The sequence below is a fragment of the Antrostomus carolinensis genome, unplaced genomic scaffold, assembly GCF_000700745.2.
Source record: "Antrostomus carolinensis isolate BGI_N321 unplaced genomic scaffold, ASM70074v2 scaffold19000, whole genome shotgun sequence".
NCBI classification, from domain to species: Eukaryota; Metazoa; Chordata; class Aves; order Caprimulgiformes; family Caprimulgidae; genus Antrostomus; species Antrostomus carolinensis.
In genome coordinates this window covers 1-19,201 of record NW_010290737.1, presented here as the reverse complement: position 1 = coordinate 19,201, position 19,201 = coordinate 1, and the positions used below count along the sequence as shown (strand labels likewise).

General features: G+C 43.0%; 1 protein-coding gene across 1 annotated transcript; it reads left to right on the top strand.

Moving 5' to 3' along the window:
• Positions 1 to 390: 390 nt before the first annotated feature.
• LOC104519295 (KN motif and ankyrin repeat domain-containing protein 1) lies at positions 391 to 16,540 on the top strand (the record flags this gene model as incomplete). The annotated part of the gene is made up of 9 exons (XM_010174312.2): positions 391 to 609; positions 2,148 to 2,256; positions 3,465 to 3,665; positions 5,695 to 5,782; positions 8,616 to 8,835; positions 11,589 to 11,731; positions 12,259 to 12,459; positions 14,968 to 15,066; positions 15,704 to 16,540. Coding segments are annotated over 9 exons (1,343 nt in total), but the record flags the coding sequence as incomplete, so codon positions are not given.
• Positions 16,541 to 19,201: the final 2,661 nt, after the last annotated feature.

Genomic DNA, 19,201 nt, shown 5'->3' with positions numbered 1-19,201 from the left:
CCCATGAGTGGCACACTCTTCAGCCACGTCAGAGAAGGAGCAGCTCAGCACATCTGCCCTGAGCCTGGGTGGCCAGAGCTGGGGTCACCACACATGCCCTAAGAGAAGGAAAAGGAAGGACCATTCCTTTCATACGTTTTAAAGCCAATATCTTTATAGTTTTTCCTCGTTTTGTATGTTTTCATGGAAAGAAAAAAATCACAGCTATTTTTTTGTATGTTTTCTGAAAGCAATCACACCCTTTTCCTATTGGATCCTCAGAAAAGAGTATTGTGAAACACAAGTGTTGCCCTTTTTTTCCCAGTTGGTGTTTTTTCCCCTGTTGATCACAGTGTTTATGGAAATGTTTTGGTCTGACTCCTCCATGATGCCTACTGTCTTCTCTGGCAGGTGCTACTTTGGAGTACATCCCTCATGGCCAACTTGCAAACGCCCACTTAACTTCAAATTTGCGAACGCTGAAATTAGAGCAGGACATTGTGCCTGCTCAGGAGGAGAGGAAGACTCCCCTGGTGGAAGCTGTTCGGGGAAGGAAGTCCTTTTCTTCTCAGGACAAAACTCTCGCTCCAATTAACCTGACAGATGACCAGCTTGCTTCTGGCCTCTATGGTAATAACTGGCTCATATTTGTCTTTCATTGTGCTGATCGAGTTTGAATATGAAATACAGTTAAAGAAGGTTTTCAGGGTTCTCAAAATCATGAAAGCAGGGAAAGGTGCAGCTATGGGGAGAGTCACAGACCTTGTGTCTGCAGACAGTGGTTAGTTTTTAAATGGCAGATTGTGGTGCATCAGTGAAATGCCATTTAGTGTCTTCATAAGAAAAATGTGCTGAGAAAGAAAGGGTTAATTTTTTTTTTTTTTTTGAACCAGCTTGAATTTGTATGATTGTTTTACCTGTCTTATGCTCAGAGATTGATTTAAAAGTTGTTTCAGACAATCCTTGTTATTGATACAGGCTAGGAGATGATGTGCTGGAAAGCAGCCCTGAGGAAAAGGACTTGGGTAGTGGGTGAAAAGCTGAACATGAGCCACCAGTGTGCATCTGCAGCCCAGAAGGCCAACTGCATCCTGGGCTGCAACAGAAGTGTGGCCAGCAGATTGAGAGAGGTGATTCTCCTCCTTTACTCTGCTCTGATGAGACCTCACCTGGAATACTGTGTCTAGTTTTGGAGCCTTCAACACAAGAAGAATGTGTAGCGGTTGGAGCATGTCCAGAGGAGGGCCACAAAGATGATCCAAGGGCTGGAGCACCTCTCCTATGAGGACAGGCTGAGAGAGTTGGGGTTGTTGAGCCTGGAGAAGAGAAGGCTCCAGGGGGGACCTTATAGCAGCCTGCCAGTACCTGAAAGGTGCCAATAAGAAAGCTGGGGAAGCTGTTGACAAGGACATCTAGCAATAGGATGAGGGAGTAATGGTTTTAAACTAGAAAAGGGTAGATTTAGGTTGGATATTAGGAAAAAGTTCTTCAATATGAGGGTAGTAGATCATTACAACAGGTTGCCCAGAGATGTATAGTGGAGGCCCCATCCCTGGAGATATCCAGGGTCAAGCTTGATGGGGCTCTGAGCAACCTGCTTTAGTAAAGATGTCCCTGCTCACTGCAGGGGAGTTGGACTAGATGACCTTTGAAGGTGCCTTCCAACCCAGTATGTTCTGTGATTCTATGACACTAAAATCTAAAAGAGCAGCCTTGGTTGAACATCTCCACTTTGTTGAACAGTTTATTGTTGAATGTGCTGTCTGTACTAATCCATTAATTCTGGCAATGAGCTTATGTTATCTGACACCAAGAATGAAGATTTTCTTAACAGAGCAGAGTAACCCATTTCAGTGTTATAAGTTTTTCACAAATAGCAAAGAAAAAAATCAAACATGTCTTTCCTTAAAGTTTTCTAAAGCATCATAAAGATTAGCAGCATGTTAGAAAATAGGAAAGTTAGGCTAAACTAGTTTTCTGTTTGAAAGTTCTTCCAATGTGCATCTCACACCATGACTGTATGTATAAAAAGATGATAAAGCCCAGCTTCAGTTGGTAAATGAAACAGAAAGCTGTCTCTTTATTTTGAAAAATTGTCTAAAGCTGCTGCAGTCAAAGCCGGCTGCAGATTTGTACTGATACGTGTGCTTTGTCTCCCTTTTCAACAGTATGTACTAATAATGAAAACACACTCAAATCTATCATGAAGAAAAGGGATGGGAAGAAGGATTTGAACAACACCAAGAAGAACTTGCAGTTTGTTGGCATTAATGGCGGGTAAGAGACCTGTCTCTAAAAAATCTGTCATTACAGCAGTTTCACGGTGGGAAGGAAGGGAGGAACCCAGGAGCGTATGCAGGGCTTTGGCCTGTCCTTCAGGCTCAGGTGCATCTGCTGAGATTAAAGATTGGAGGGAAGAACGAAACACCTGAGCTCATCTTAATCCTTTGTGAACCTTTTGTGCTCGCAAGACATAAGTGGCATCAGTCTCAAGTACCTGCAGATTAGATTGCTGACAGATTTAACACAGGAAGATGAAACAAACTCAGAGAGCCATGGGAACATTTCTCAGGCAATGTTTTAGTAAGGAAAACTTTTAATATATCTTCAGCAGCTGAGAATTGCAGTACTGTGCTGTTGAACAGTACAGCAAGAGATGGCATTGCCTAAGAATTAACATTTCTGGCTTTGCACTAGATAAATGCAAAAACTTTGCTATACAAATACAGAAAGCAGTATGGAAAACTATCTTCCTTAAAAATATTGCTTACCCTTGCAGAATGTTGCAAAGAACTTTAAAATGGTTTCACCAAATTGTTTTTATGTAGCTTTTGTAGCCCTTTCCTCAGATTAGTTTTTCTCTAGTACAAATGCTGTATATAGCCTGAATATTGCACTTACTTCATTTCATACATTTTCACTAAAAGTATTATTACTTAGAGTGGGGGAATGTGATCACTCATAAATCACTGGTGTACATTAGGAGAACAGGCTTAGTATGTTAATTTGTCAACTGATGAGGTTGGTGAGGTAGGACAGGTCATTAGAATCAGCATTATAATTGTCCAAGTCACTTATATTTCACCTTAAATATCAAAATGTTTTGGATTGTCACAGAAAAAAATGTTAAAATTTTGGCTTTTGTCTTTAGATATCTTTGTTCACTTCGCTGCTTATGTCTGTCTAGTAAGGCAACGACACAACTTGCTCTGAACAAAGCAATTTCATTTTGGGGCTAAGCCAAGGTCTAATAGACTGTTAATTTCTGTTTAAAAGAGGTTGTTCTTCTTTCATTACACACTGTGCACTTAATAATCACTGTGTCAGTGGCACTGCGTTTAGTGAGTAGAAGAGGTCTCTGAGTAGAAAACAGGAGAACTGAGACTTTGCAAGGCATTTTTCAACTTGCACCAGCACAGGTGGGTACCAACCACTGCTGAATAGCACCGAGCAGGCACCCCTGCCCTTACCCATTCTCCCCTCAGGTACGAGACGACATCCAGCGATGACTCCAGCTCTGAGGAGAGCTCCTCGTCAGATTCGGAGGAGGAGAGCGAGGGCCACGAGTACCCCTGCAGCCGGCTCACAGAGGAGGGGCGGCCTGCCTCAGAGCTCTGTGCCATGGGGGCAGAGAAGGACAGCAGCCCCCCAGAGTGCGAGGCCGAGGAGGTGGAAATCAGAGAGAGGTAGGCTGCTCGCCCGCTGCCCCATGCCTCTGGAGGGGCTACCCACTGCTTCCTTGCATGGGCCGAGTGCAGGCTCTGCCCATGCTGAGGGAGAAAGCACCAGCCCCATCACTGCTCAACTGGTGCCCACTTCCCTCCTCCTCAAGTGGGTAACCAGAGGTCGTTTCATCACATAATGACCGTGTGTGAGCAGGGAGAAGGTGTCGGAGGGTGTCCTTTCCAGCAGCTGACCCCAGTGGTTTGGAATAGTCCATTTATAGCAAGACCCTGGTGGCTGCCCCCCCAGCCTGGCAGAGGCTCTCCCAGGTCACAGGCGGCACTTGTTTGGGAGCACACAATGCCTTGTTAACAGCCTGGTCTGTAAAACAGTAAGTTAGCAAGAAATGAGTCTTGAACCGTGCACACCAGGTCAGCAGCCTGCTGGGAGCACATCTTGAATTTGTACTTCCGCAGCATCTTAGCCATGGCTGGTACTGCTCAGTAAAACCATGGGGTACAGCAGCGAGGAGGGTGTCCAACCCTGCAATCAAATACTTCATATGAGCTCATATGCTATAATATACTTTAAGGCCACCATCACACACTGGTGCAGCATTTCATGCCTAAGTTACTTTTCAAATTGCTGGCCGTGAGCTGTGTAAGGTAGAATTTGACAGGTAAGGCAGGGGGGTTTTGGCACATGGAAGGCACTAGTGTGGTGAATTTTTACCAATTCTTGATAAGTGAATGGACGAAAGAAAGTATAAACATAGTGAAGGGATACTGGGTTCACCAGATATTTACAAATGTACTAGCTTGGAAAATTAAGTAAGTGGAATAATAACAGTAAAAGAGCTAAGACAAAATTAGGATGTCATGTTTCACTGGAGATACAGCTTAGCGTCAAAATTATCTGTGATTTTCAACCACTAAATAAAAGAAATGCAAAAATTCATAATTAAGAGCTATTCATAGGCCTTGGAGCTGTGAGTTCTGAAGTGCCCTGAGCTTTATTTTTACAGTACTGTAGGATGGCCTGCTACTTTACACATGGCATAAATTCTCAAAGGAGCTTTCTAATTTACATTTACCCTCTCAAGGGGTGATTGTGAAGAGGAGCAGCAGGACAGCTTAGATAGCTTGAGGAGCATGTTCTTTGCAAGCTGGCTGCCCTGGCATTACCCTTTGAGGGCAAGAGGCAAGGGCGCATGGCGACGTAGGACCAAGCATCATCTGTGTGGTGGTGGAGCATTTCATTGCTCTGGAAGCACCAGCAGCTGGCTTGTAACCCTGGAGGGCTAAAATGCCTGCCTTACACACCTGAGTGTGTTAGCCTCTCCACTTCTTGGGAGAATTTTCCTGGAATATTTGCATTATTCTCTGTGGTAGGTTGTAGGCAGAGATGGTTGGCCACAGCCTGGCCTGCTATGTGGCATGGGGCATGGACCTTCTTATATTCACCTGTTCCCTGAGTTTTGAAATATGTAATGGAAAAGGGACAGAAGTGGAAACATGAATGGGGACTGGAGAAAGAGAGTAGATTTCCAGAGTGCATGGGATGAGAAAGGCTGGTTACAGTGAACGGGAGCTGGCAGGGAGGCACCAGCTGTGTCCTTTCCTACCGGTTAATTCTATTTCCATCACAACTATTGGCATTTCCTATTGTTAATCAAGTAATCAAAGCACAGAGTATATAATACATGCTCTGCAGTCGTACAGCAGTGGGTGAGAATTTCCACTAAAAGGGTTGCCAAGTCTAAAGCACAGAAGTGATACGTTGCCTGCTCTCTGTTCCTGCTGCTCCTCCTGCGTACATCTGGGAAACGCATTTTTCCTCCTTGCGGAGGTCTACGGCCTCGCCAGCATCTCTGCTTGCTGTGGAGGGGGGTCCCTGTGGAGAAGGGCTGCGAGAGCAGCTTCTGCATTGCAGCAGCTGATGGCTTGCCTGGAAATGTTAATTCTCACACAACTTTCAGAAAGGTAAATGTTTCTATGCTGAAACACCAAGAGAAAAATTGAAACGTGCCATGTATTCTGCTCTCTCCCTCAGATACGAACTAAGTGAAAAGATGCTTTCTGCCTGTCATCTGCTGAGAAACAACATTGATGACCCCAAGGCATTGACCAACAAAGATGTGGTAAGCAATGCAGGGCAAAATTTTATCTGAGAAAAGCTTCAGGGAGGGATAACTTATGGTTTTACAGGACGAGCACTGCAGTGGCTGGGCACAAGAGGATTTAATCTTTGCTGGAAGAGCCATAAAGTGCTTTTTTAACAGGAGACTTTTGTCCAGAGAATGTACTGCTGCTTTGTGTGCTCGTGTGTTATAGTCCCAAGGCACATACGTAAAAATAATAACATGAAAGCACAATTTCAACACATTTGTGCATTCCTGTGTTATTTTTGTAAGTGTTGCTTTAGCACTGCTCTCAGGCCTCACATTAATAGATGGCAAGGGGTGAGGAGCCTTTTCTTCCCATGACAAAAGCTTAGTCTGTTCTGAAACTGCAGGTGCTCTGCCTCCTTCTAAGCACAGGGATACTCTTTCTGCCTCACATACTGCCCTGGTAGCTTTTATCAGTGCAGCAGGGAGTAAGGAGGATTCATTGTTAATACTCAGTCTCAAGAAATAAGGTTGTATTTGCCTCATTTAGGACTTGCCTATATGCCTCACACAGGATTTGCCTATGCTACTTTGTGAGGGCAGTCTGAAAGCAAGGGAACACTGCTTAGTGATACTGAATTAGTTACAGTTGTGCTGTGATGCAAAAGGCAACAAACCAGTGCCAGTCTCCTCTACTGCAGAGCATCTGCAGCTTCTTAGAGACAATAATATTGTCTGTAAGACAGTAGTGTTGTCTATGTCCAGTTGTGACATTTGTGATCCAGGAAATGTTCTGAAAGGTTCTTTAAAACAGTTATGAGAGGTAGTTTTTAATCCTGTGTCAGTCCTTCAGGAGTCAGTCCTCAGGCATTCAGACAACAAATGCTTCAGGCTCAGTTGGAGTGTAAAGTGTCAAAAATGGCATAACCAGGTGGTAATCTCTGCCTTGGAAGTATAATTCAAATTTACATGTTTCTTTCTTGTGCTTAAAGTGTTTGCCAGTACAAGTGGTGCTTTGTAGCTGGAAACTGCAGACTAATCAGCTCTTGTTCTTTCTCTGTCTGCTGATAAAGAAGTCTTGTCCTAAAAGGGTAAACTTCAGTACAGCTAGGGATTTGTATAAATTGTCCCAACCTCTTCCAACATACTCGGCTCTGGTAGCTGCTGTTTACACCAGAAAGAGCTGCGGACTGCTCCCTTTGGGATGTGATGGAGTACTTGAGTAAAAAAGTGTACCATTTACTTAATAATGCGTGTGCTACTGTGACTGTAAAAAATAAGTTCTTAATAGTATTTTGCACTCAGTAGTGCCTAAATAAAAAAAAAAAATTACGTATTTTGTGTTTCAGCTCTGTATGTTCACAATACACGTGGTCTTTTAACTCAAATGGTTGGACCTTGTAAGTTTTTTTATAGTGGTACTGATGTAGAATATTCTGTATATATGTATAGATAGTACAGATATATATGTAGTACTGACATGTGTAGATTATTCTCCATTTACCAGACACAGACCCCCTGTAGAGCTACTGGTACAGATCCTCTATGTTTTCCCTAGAGGCTAGAGAAGCATGTTGAGCATCTTCTGTGAAAAATTGTCCTTGGACTTACTGGCTGCCTTGCGGGTGGGAGTTTTATGAGAAGAGAAGAAGGACATCGTGGTCCTTCCAGGTTAGAGAAATTGTCTTAGAAAGTCAGAGCTGGGGGTTAGTGCAGGAGCTGCTCTCCTTGACTCACAGCTAGATCTGCTCTATCTACGTTGTTCCAAATAGACAGTTACCTGGCCTGAGAGGCTCCTAGGTAAGGAGAAACTTAAGGATCCTAAACAACTAAGAAATTTAAAAAAAACCCCAACTTTCCCATTGCTATACACCATCCTCACTGTATAGCAATGGGAAAGTTTATCCTGAATGTCTAGCCTGCATCTTCTCGTTGCAGCTAAAATCCCTTACTGCTGCAGCCATCCATCCTGCAGGTGAAGAACAGGTTCTTTCTTTTCTCACTGCAACAGCCTTTTGCACTGTGAAAATGTTATGAGATTCCTTTCCCTTGCTGTTATTTCAGAGCATCTCCAGTCCTTCTTGACTGTCCTGTAGGCTGGATTTCCTTGACTTCTGATTGTTCTCACTGCTCACCTTTGAAACTGTTTTGACCAAATATTTTGTGTCGTTCAGTGATCAGACCAGACAAGGTAGTCCAGCTGCTACCTTCACAGTGCTAGGCAGAGAGAAGGGACTGCATCACGTGCTGTGCAACTTATAAATCTCTTTATTCACCGTAAAACAGTATTTGCCTTTTTCATTACAGTGTGATGTTGTTAACTCAGGTTCAGCTTGTAATCTTCTGTAATGCCCAGCTCTTCTCCTGCAGAACTGCTGTCCAGCCAGTTCTCCTGTACTTTGTGCCTTTGATAATTCATGCCTGAGGACTGGGCCTAACTGACTTAGCTGCTGTTGCTTTAAGTCCTTGAGAAATGTGCATTCCCACTGCTCTTAGTCTTGGGTTCATCAGTGATTTATAAACTTGGTTATGTATTTCATGGAAATGATTACTCCAAGTCTTTTCTCAGTTCACCAGTATTTGATGCCCATTAATTCTGGGAGTAATCTCATCCTAAAATTCTGTGCCCTCAGAGGTGAACCATTCCGGAAAATGAGGTGAAATGAGAGGAGGTAAACCATTGGTGTTTAAAAGAGGAGTTTAGTCAGAGGGGAAGCTTCAGTTCGTACATCTTGTTTGCAAGCTGAATACTTTCTTCCCACATTTGACTAAAAAAGACTTGACCTCCTGCATTGCTGACTTGTGGGATGGAAAATCCTTTAAATAGATTTCCCATATGTAATTTTTTCTGTCTTGGTTTTGGCAGAGGTTCTGTTTAAATACCATCCAGCATGAGTGGTTTCGTATCTCAAGTCAGAAGTCGGCTGTCCCTGAAATGGTTGGTGACTACATAACTGCATTTGAAGATATTTCTCCTGCTGTCCTCAGACATATCATCAATATGGCAGATGGAAATGGAAACACGGCTCTGCATTACAGTGTCTCACATTCTAACTTTGAAATTGTAAAGCTTCTTCTGGATGCAAGTAGGTTCGCTTGTTTGCATTTTTTAAATTTTTTTTTTTATTTTTGCAGTCCTCACGGGTTAAATTCTTGATGAGCAAGAGATCAAGTTTGGACTTCCTCAGGCTGCTGTTTTAACAGTTAGGTGGTGGCTCACTTGGATAGTGTAGAATCCTTTTTTCTAGTGCTAGCTTTGGAGATGATGGTGATGGCTCTTGAAGAAGCTACAAAAACACTCAAGTAAATGATATACAGAGTTGACCAGTGTTTGGGACAGATAGGTAGATCCGTGAACCTTGAACTGAAGTCCCAAGTTCAGCAGCACCAGCTTCCAGCAGTTTTCTCTGGAGGCAGCACAGCTGCTGCTCAGCCAAAGGTGCTGATGGAGGAAGATGCATTTAGGTATAAACATCCACGTTTAACACTCAAACTAGTCTAGCTTTCTCTTACTAGAACAATACAGAAGTTTTTTCTGGCTACCACCTTGACATGTATATTGCTCTCCTGAGAAACTGGAGCAATATAGCGTTCTGGCATATAGGAGCATTTTGCTGACCCACGAACAATGTGATGATGCTTCATTTAGTTGCTTTTGTTGTTGCTTCCTTCTCTCAATCCCTGTTGCTTCCTTCTTTCAGTCCCCTTGCAACACACATGCAGAGCGGGTAGTGGCAGAGAGGAGACTCTAGAGCATCTGCTCCCCACATGTGCTAAGCCAGAAGGCAGCCTGCAGAAGGTATCACACTTTGGAGCTGGTCCCAGGCAAGATGTGATCTGCTCAAGCCTAGTTTTGCTCCCTGACTGAAGTTCCATTCTCTAACTAGTTATAAAACCTGTCACAGTTGGTTGTGAAGCTTAACTAGGCCAATGATGTGGCTGGAGTGTAAGCCTGGCAATATTTGTAAGTCCAGAACGATGGCATCAGATAAACAAGGATATTAATGATACAAATCTCAGCTGTGATAACCCAGCACATCTGTCGCACGCAGAGACTTCCTCAGCAGGAAGGCAGAGTGCTTTGCAATCTCTGGTCCTGTTTGAATGCAGCCTGTTGGGGAAGAGTGAGTCACAGCAGGGGAATGCAGGGAATGTCAGGAGCACAGTGAAACGCAGCAGGCTGGCTCTTCAGCAGGGCACTGGCAGGAAACTGCCCCTCTGCATCTCTGGGTCTCTCAGGGTAGCTTAAGCACGCTCATCTGTTGATGGAAGTCAGGACTCCTGTAGTTCACATCAGCTGATGTATTTCTATTAACACAATGGGTTTTGACTGTAAAATCCAAAAACTGTGAATAGTGCCAGGTGTGTGGGAGCACACTGCACATGCCAGCACTTGGGAAATATTTGCAAACAGGCATATTCCTTCAGGTTTCAACAGTCTTCCTCTGGTTCATGTCTAAATGGTCACTGCTGTCAACTTTGCATTGTGGCTATGCCACAGGCAGAGTCTTGGTCCAAGAACTCCGTGTCTGTGTATTTGGTGGGAAGAGAGATGAGACAAGACTTCTCTGTGTCACCATGCAGTGTTACCAAGAAGGCAAATAGGAAAATAACTCCACTCATTAGTCCTATCGAAAAGGAGCTGAAATGTGACTTCAGAAAACACACCTCTGGTGGAGTAGTCTAGTCAGGGTAGGAGAGCATCACTTCCAATAATTATTCATTACTCATGCAATAATGCATGTAGCAGAGTGTCATGTTCTGTGGCTTCCCAGAAGTGACTTCTGAAAGTAAGGTTGGGCTACTGGTTATAAGGTAGCACAGGTGATGTCTAGATGAGCATGATAGAGCATGAAAAAATGTGCATTTTCTTACATCTGTACTTGTATTGCTTCTGCCATGTTCTTTTCACTTTAAAAAAAAAAAAAAAAAAAAAAAGGAGAGAGAAAAAAACCTTTGGCAATAAATCTGAAGAATTTCCTGAAACATTTTTGCTTGTTAAGATATCTGTGGTGCAGTTTAACACCAAGTCTAGAGATACTGTTTATGCAAGTCTGAGTCTGTGCTTTCCAATACGATGAGCACACTGAAAGCCCTGCTGCCTGGTAAACTAAGATGACCTGCTGTATTTCTGCAGAATTTTAGGAACAGAGACAGACTAGGGGTTAGACTTGAATGAAAAGGAGAACTCTTGTCAGTTGCTGGCACTACTCAGGGAACTTGACTGTATTTGTTCCCAGAGTACTTTTGTTCACAGTCAAATACTCTGTAGAGCTGGAAACAGTCTTTAATTGAAAGGTTTTTTCTACAGCTCCAAAACAGGTCAAAGTACACTCGCAGATCTTTAAAATAACACCAATTACAGGAAAATGTTTGTGCTGAGGAGAAACAGCTTTTCCACTAACCATGTTGCTGGGCTGTTTTTGTTTTGTAGTGTGGATCACCTCAGGAGAGGAGCTTAAAGACTTTCCTGATGGTATTCCTGAGGTTCAGACCCATGACCCTGATGGTCATGTCAAATTTCAGACCACTTGCTTTTACAAAAGGAAAAAAAAATGAAACACATAAAGGAAGCCCTAACTGATGACATATAAAATGGCTTTGTGCTCTCCCTTGCGTTGAATGCACAGTAGAAGAGAATCCCTTTCTTTCTCAGGCTCAAGAGCACCCCTGTTTATTTCTCTCCTTCTCTACTTTCCCTTGAATTGCTTCCATTATGAGAGCAATTGCTGCCTTTTCTTTTTATAGGCTGCTCTGCAAACAGTTTATTCAGTTCATCAGCACAATTGCTGCTTTTTGGGTTCCTGCTTTCCAAATAAATTATCTCATTCCTCTGCAGATGTCTGTAACGTAAATCATCAGAACAAGGCAGGCTATACCCCCATCATGCTTGCTGCGCTTGCAGCTGTGGAAGCGGAGAAGGACATGGGGATAGTGGAGGAGCTGTTCAGCTGTGGGGACGTGAATGCTAAAGCCAGTCAGGTCAGTCATGAGACACTGTTCATGCTCCCATGTCTTTTTATCTTTCCTTCCACACTTCTATCTCCATCTGTTCAGCTTTTGCACTCATCCACTTTCATCCTCTGAGGTCTTTCATGTTTGTGTGTATGTTTTTGATTGCTGTATACAAAATGGAGCTGTGGAAGAATAGTTGAGCCTCAAGTCTGGATCTCTTCTAAAAATGAAGATTGCATGTTATATGAAAGAAGCATTACTGAATTTTGGGAACCATTTACAAATTCTGTACCATTTATCTCCTTCCAAGGAACTCCAGGTGTCTGGAAGCAGATCCGATATCTTCCATTAATTTAATAAAGAGCTATGTGAATGTGGGATATATTATGCATAAAAAGTATTTAAATAATTACAAGCAGAGCCTTTAGAGTGCTGTATAAAATAACTTTTTTTTCCCCCCCCAGAAGAAGCACAGTGCCAAAAATAGTAAGTGTGCATGCTTTGTCACTGATTGTCTGTGCGGTGATTTGGGCTTTCCTCTTCTTTCCATGCAGGCTGGTCAGACCGCACTGATGCTAGCTGTGAGTCATGGGCGGATAGACATGGTTAAAGCTTTACTGGCATGTGGTGCAGACGTCAATATCCAGGACGACGAAGGCTCTACAGCTCTAATGTGTGCTAGCGAACACGGACATGTAGAGATTGTCAAACTTCTGCTGGCTCAGCCTGGGTGTAATGGCACCCTGGAGGACAATGTGAGTTGCCTTTCTGCCAAACAGCTTCTCCACTCTGGAAGGTTTTTCTAATTCAGGGGTTTTTTGGATGCAGTGGAGAACTGCTGAAATCTACTTGCATGAATCTCTGACTCAACAGCACCAAAGTACCAATTGCATGAATCCTCTGCTTAGTGGTAACAAGTGCTGTGATTATTTGGCTAGTGCCTTTGCTTTTCTAACAGACCTACCCAGTAGCAATTTTTATGGTTAGGTGGTTAGTTAGATGGTTAGTTTTATGGTAGGTGTACAGTGGCCAGAACAGAAAAAAGGTTTCCTAGCTCATGGTAAAACATCTTCCCTTCTCACATTCCTTCTCTCTTTCCCAGGAGTCTTCCAGTTTTCAGTTAGGATCTTATCTAGTGACTTAACAGCCTTGCCGTGTTGCTTTTCTTGTGTCTAGGGCAAACATCAGCCCTACAGGTCTCTTCACAGGATGTTCGCATAGTATCTACACCACGACTTTTGAAAGTACAGGTTTGGTCTCATTGTCCTGACAAAAAAAAAAAGATACAGGCTGTAACTTCAGTGCCAAGCAAGACACTTGCCTGTTTCTTGTTTGCAAGGATCACTGCAGCCTAAACTATCAGCAGACAATTTGATCTGTAGGCTTCTCAAGCTTGAAAATGTTGACTTAGCTGGTTTCTTGCCAGTACTCTGTTCTTATTAACGACATCACTTTTTGGGTACATTTCCATTCTTCCTATTACTTTACACACTGAGCGCTGAAATGGAGCCTGGATTTGGGATCTGGGAGGGCAGTGGGTGGTTATTTGTTGAAGCTGTTGCAGAGAGGCAGAGACATCATTTCTGTTTGTTCACTCACCTGCTGCTGGAGCCGGCTCTGTTGCCCGATGGTGCCAGTGGTGTGTAACAGCTGGCGTGGGTGGAAAATGTTAAGAAGGCCTCAGCGTAACAAACACTTTTGGGGGCAATCTAGGTTACTGCGGCTTGGATGCTGTTCGCACTATTATTCACCAAGTCACTAATTAAAGTCTTTATTGGGAGATGACACTTAACTGCTCCTGTAGGCAGCTTGATACTGTTTCCCAAAGCTTGTCTGCTGCTTTTTTTTTTTATAATGGGTTTGTCTGTGCTATGAGATTATGAGATTTTTAGCATTCCCCTAGCTATTCTGAATGTGACAGTGACGCTTTTCCAGTCAGCATGATCAGTAGTAAGCTGAGCTTCATCCTACTGATGCATGCCACTCTGACAGTGATTCAGCATCTCTCTTTAAGAACTTGCCTTTTCCTGGTGTTGACTGTGGAGCATTTGTAGTGCATTATAGTGCACTGTAGTGGACATCTCTTCTAGCTCCCGGTCTGCTCAGGACAATTAGATTTATGTATAATCACTCCCTGTAGTCTCATAAGAAGACTTTCACTTGGATGCTGTCCATCGTGTCCCACGCTGGAAAAAGGGTTTACAGTTTTCTTACACTGGTGCTGACCTCTCTAATACCAGTGCTATGGCAGTGGCTGGAAAACCTGCTCCATTCAGAGAGCCAACAGAAGAGGCAATCTCTATGAGAGTACATTTCAAATACTGGCACTGTTGTGGATTCTGTGCAGAAGAGCCAAAAAAGCCAGGCAGTGTACCAGCAAGCCACTGTGAGTTTTGTGCTGAGATTATAGCTGCCTGCCTTGTCATTTAAACACCATTGTAGAGTAGGGGCTTGTAGCCATGTGATGCACCAGTTTCAGGAAGGAAAGGAAGCAAGGAATGCAGAATTGGGGATGTGGCAGCTTCCTACAAGTATGCCACTCTGACAGCTCAGAGGTTCACATCACAGGTTGTCTGACATCTGCTTCTTCCTGGACCATAGTCGAAAGGGAAAAGAGCAGGTCAATAAATTACCCTTTCAGCAAAAGCACTCTTTGCTTCTAGCAGCCTCAACAACTATGGTTTCTGAAAGCGATAATGTCTTCTGAGAAACTGAGGTGACAGTATTTGGCCAGGAAAATCCATCTGTTTGTAGTTAAACTTCCATCATGGAGCATTTGGAATTACGAATACAACTGCTCTTAGTGTTAATGGGAGCTATAATACAAAAATTATCATTGTAACACAGCAATTATAATGATATTTGATTAGCATTTGTCCCTCCCTTATCTTCTCTTCCACTCCTCACTGACATGGTAGTTTCTCTCAGGCAGCCAAGTCTTCTGAAATTGCTGGTCTTACACAGCACTACATGTAACGTTATTGTGATAATGGCGTGCTCATTCTTCCTCAGCAATAATCAAGACTCCTTGTTGAGAGAAATTATGAGGCCTCTGACAATTGGACTGCCTCATAAAACAGCAGTGCAAGGCTTATTGTCACTTAATTATAATAAAAGAAATAAAACAAGACTCTAAATTAAACCAACTGTCTACCTGAGCAGTAGGGACTCCACTTCCTAGCTTCCCTTCTCTGGGGGCTGATGGGGCTTTTAAAGAGATCTGTTAATGCACAGAAGCACTGATTCTTCCTTTCTTCTCTCAGGATGGCAGTACAGCACTCTCAATAGCCCTGGAAGCTGGACATAAGGACATAGCAGTTCTCCTTTATGCCCATGTCAACTTTTCCAAAACCCAGTCACCGGTTAGTACACAATCTTCTACAGTTTATGTTTTAACTTGCTGCTCCTGAACATAATAGTAAAACATAAACCTGGCAGTTGTACAGCAGTGCAGCACATTAAATTTTGAATTTATTCACAGAATAATTTTTATGCTGTTAAGTGGAATGTACATTTTTGAATAGAGGTTGTCTGCAGAAGGCTGAACCGTGGCTGAAGGATACCTCCTCCTCCTCCTCCCTTTTATCTGGGGGTAAAGATAGCTCACTAGCAGGGTTCACTGACTCTGGCTAGCATGCAGAGGTGCTGTTGCATCATTGGAATGCTAATTATTGACCTGATCACCAAAACACAGCTGTTCCTGGTGCTGTCTTAGGTGTTCTGGCAACTGTCCACTTGCTCTCTGAGCCACAACTGGCTCTTATGATAAACTGCTGCTAAATGTTTCACTGTCTAAACAACATGCACTCTCGGTTAGTAGGCTATATGATAGCTGGCACCATTCTTCCTAAAATGAAAGAAAAAAAAAAAAGAAAAAAGAAAGATTAATCTGTGCAATTAAATGGCAAGGGATTGAACAGAGTGCTTGTGAGTGCTGTGTTCTCATACAGCTGGCTGAAATAATTTCCCTTTGATTAACTGTTCTTTCCTCTTTTCTAGGGTACTCCTAGGCTCAGCAGAAAGACATCTCCTGGTCCCACGCACAGAGCCACATTTGAGTAGTAGTGCATGAATATCTATAAAAATCTCTATGCCATCTTTAAGCTGCTAAATGTTACTGTTTTACTGAGACAGATACTGAATGTAATTGTCTTGTGCCTGAACTCACCAGCAAAGTGAAAGCAGAGATCTAGTGCTAAAGATAGAAAACTGTAAACTTGAAGCAAGAATATAGTTAAGTAGTGCTCAGCTGAGAATCTTAGCCAGAACTGTGCTTTTGCTCACCTACTTGTCTTTCCGTACATTGGCATAAATCCTGTTTTTCTTTGCTATAGATTATCCTTTCCTATGTTATGTGCAGCCTAAGGCTTCTAAAGCTATCCATGCAGGAGTGTCCCAGTGGCTTGTTTTTAATAATTCTAAAACATGCTTATATTTACTGTGCCTAGACTTTATCACAGAAAACTTTCATAAATTTCATTCCAACATTATTTTGATGTTTTTAATTACTTTGAAATTCAGAAGTTGCAGTTGCTTATATAGTCAGCTCCGTGGATCCCGAGCTGGTGGGTGAGTGGGTAGGTATTGGGGATAGATCCTCTTGTCAGGTCTGAAGTTCACTAAGTAAGTTTTTGCTAATTGGGGATAATGTATAACTTTTTATATGAAAGATACTAGTATCTATAAAATTAACTCGCACAGTGTTTTCAACATTTTATATTCCTTAATAATTAAAAGCTACATGAAGAATTACATGTCCTGTTACCATATTTTTATTAACTGTGTCAGTGTATAAGCTCCATACATGTTTATTGGAGAGTAAAATTAGAGGTACCAGCTGTATATTCCCCTTGAGTGGAATTGAGCGAAGTTGTCGGTGCGTATTTATGGAATGCTATTACCTTGTCACATTCACTTTAGTCATGTGTATTGAAATGTTTGAAGTGCCTTAGACTCTTGCCATATTTTCAGAATAAAATTTCATTATGCTGTTTTACTCCTCTCCTGTTCTACATGTGATTTGTCATCATCAAGAAATGCTGCAAATTGCAACTGCAGCAGCAAAACAGGGTAGATTGCCAAGTCAAAGCAGGGAGGACTGGATAGCTCAGCCCTTGGGGGCTGCTGATGTGAACAGCATCAGTGTCCAGACTACCTTTTTGCTGCTGACTGGCAGAATAGAAAACTTTGCCCAAGATGATCTGCCTTCACTGGTCTTGCATGCGCTGCGAAGGTTGGACCCTTTGCTGTTGGGGAGAGAAGTGCCTTCTCTCTCAGCCATGTAATGTATCATGGGAGGCACCAAAGGATGGTGTTCAAGTGGTTTGCTTGAACTGGAAAGTAGTTACCAACTGAAATAAAAGCCTTTGAGCCTTATCTTCCAACAATGCTGGAAGCGTGGTGAAGGAGATGCTTTTTAGATGGCATTGGAGCAAGTCCTAAGCTAGGCTACCTGCCTGACAAGACAGGGAAACAGACCTCTGTGCCTTCCTTCAAGGAACCTAAACACTTCTGTTCTTCTGTGTCCTTCCTTCTTCCCTCCCCAAATCTTTATCAAACAGCTTTTCCTACATAGTCCCTTTGAAGCAGGGACCTACTGAAGCCATCCTCTCCCCACTGGGCTTACATGGACTTGGTGGCTTGGACTGCAGAGTTTCTGTGAGCTCTGTCAGAGCTGGTTTGGTCCAGCTCTGCAGGTGCTGTGTGATACCAGTGTCAGGCTGGTACCGCAGTGCTTGTGAGTGTCCCATGGGCAAAGGGCAGCTGAAATATCTCTGCTAGAAGAGGTCATGTCTTAACATAGCAGTCCCGAACAAGCCCACACTCCCCACTACCTTGAGGTCAGTCAGTTTTTATTATTGCACCCCTCTGGGCAACTTTCCTTCTCATTCTTCACTTAGGATCTAATTTTGTTTGGATGCTGTCTCACTTGGGTCCTACCTGCTAGTTAAAGAGGTATGTCACCGACTTGTCAAATTGCTTTGAAAATAAGGTTTTTAACTCTGATACCAGACTGATGGCAAACAGCAGCAGCAGCTGTTTGTAAAAAATCAAATAGAAAAAAATGCCCCTCTCTTTGCCAGCCATGCTCAGTCAGAGACGGTGAGTGCAGGCCGTCCTGTGCAGGAGGGAACTGAGCTGTGCCCCACACATGTATCCACCCAATGGCCTGAAAGTTGGTCACACATAGTGCGTGACACCAATAAATTCCTTGTTCACTTAAAAGCCAAGTAGGTTTCTTGTTCAGCAGAATTAATGCAAGTTGGATCTCTCTGCCTTGGGCATGTCAAGAGTGGCTTTTGTTCCATTTTTAGATCTGTTGATCTGTCACCTCTTGCCACTTGCCAATTTTAACAAGTGTCTGGAAAACAAAGTAAAGATAATCTGTTCTTGTTTTATGAGTATAGAACAAGACATAGTACTGGAGTTGAACAAATCAAGCTGATGAAATGGAGAAAAAGGATGACTGCTTTAATATTCCTCCAGAACTCACTCTAATTTTACAGAAGATCCAGTTCACTTATTTATACATGCTCACCTGTATCTAATCAATTAAATTCTTGTCTAGTGGAGAGACATTATATTGCCAGGACAGAATTTGGACCAGGGACAGATTTCTACTTTCAGTTTTACCAATAATATAATTTGTATTTAGCACTGCTTTGACCAAAAACACTCTAGTTGTGCTTTCTTAAGGAAGTTAGTAATCATACTTTCAACTCTAGCTTATATCTCATGACAGTGTTTTAGGTAGTCCTGTGAGGAGTAGGGAATTGTACTTGATGATCCTCATGAGTCCCATCCAACTTGAGATGTTCACAGAAGCACAGAATGGTTGAGGTTGGAAGGGACCTCTGAAGGCCATCCAGTCCAACCACCCTGCTCAAGCAGGGACTCCTAGAGCACATGAACCAAGATTTTGTCCAGACAGTTTTTTAATATCTCCAGGGAGGGATATTCCACAACCTCTCTGGCCAACCTGTTCCAGTGCTCAGTCACCCTCACAGTGAAGAAGTTCTTCCTTATGTTCAGGTGGAACTTCCTATGCTGCAGTTTATGCCCGTTGCCTCTCATCCTATTGTTGGGTGCCAATGAGAAGAGTCTGGCCCTGTGCTCTAGACACTCTCCCTTTAGATATTTATAAACATTAATCAGATCCCCTCTGAGTCATCTTTTCTCCAGGCTGAACAGGCCCTGCTCACTCAGCCTTTCCTCACATGAAAGATGCTCCAGCCCTTTAATCACCTTAGTCGTCTAGACCAGGACACGCTCCAGGAGTTCCATGTCCTTCCTGTTCTGGGGAGCCCAGAACTGGACACAGTACTTGAGGTGGGACCTCACCAGGGCTAAGCAGAGGGGGAGGAGAACCTCTCTCAACCTGCTGGCAACACTCTTCCTAATACAATCTAATACAAGGAGACCATTAGCAAATGTTCTATGATTCTATGACAGCAATTTTAAAACCTGTAGCAATCCCAAACATAAATACAGGCTGGG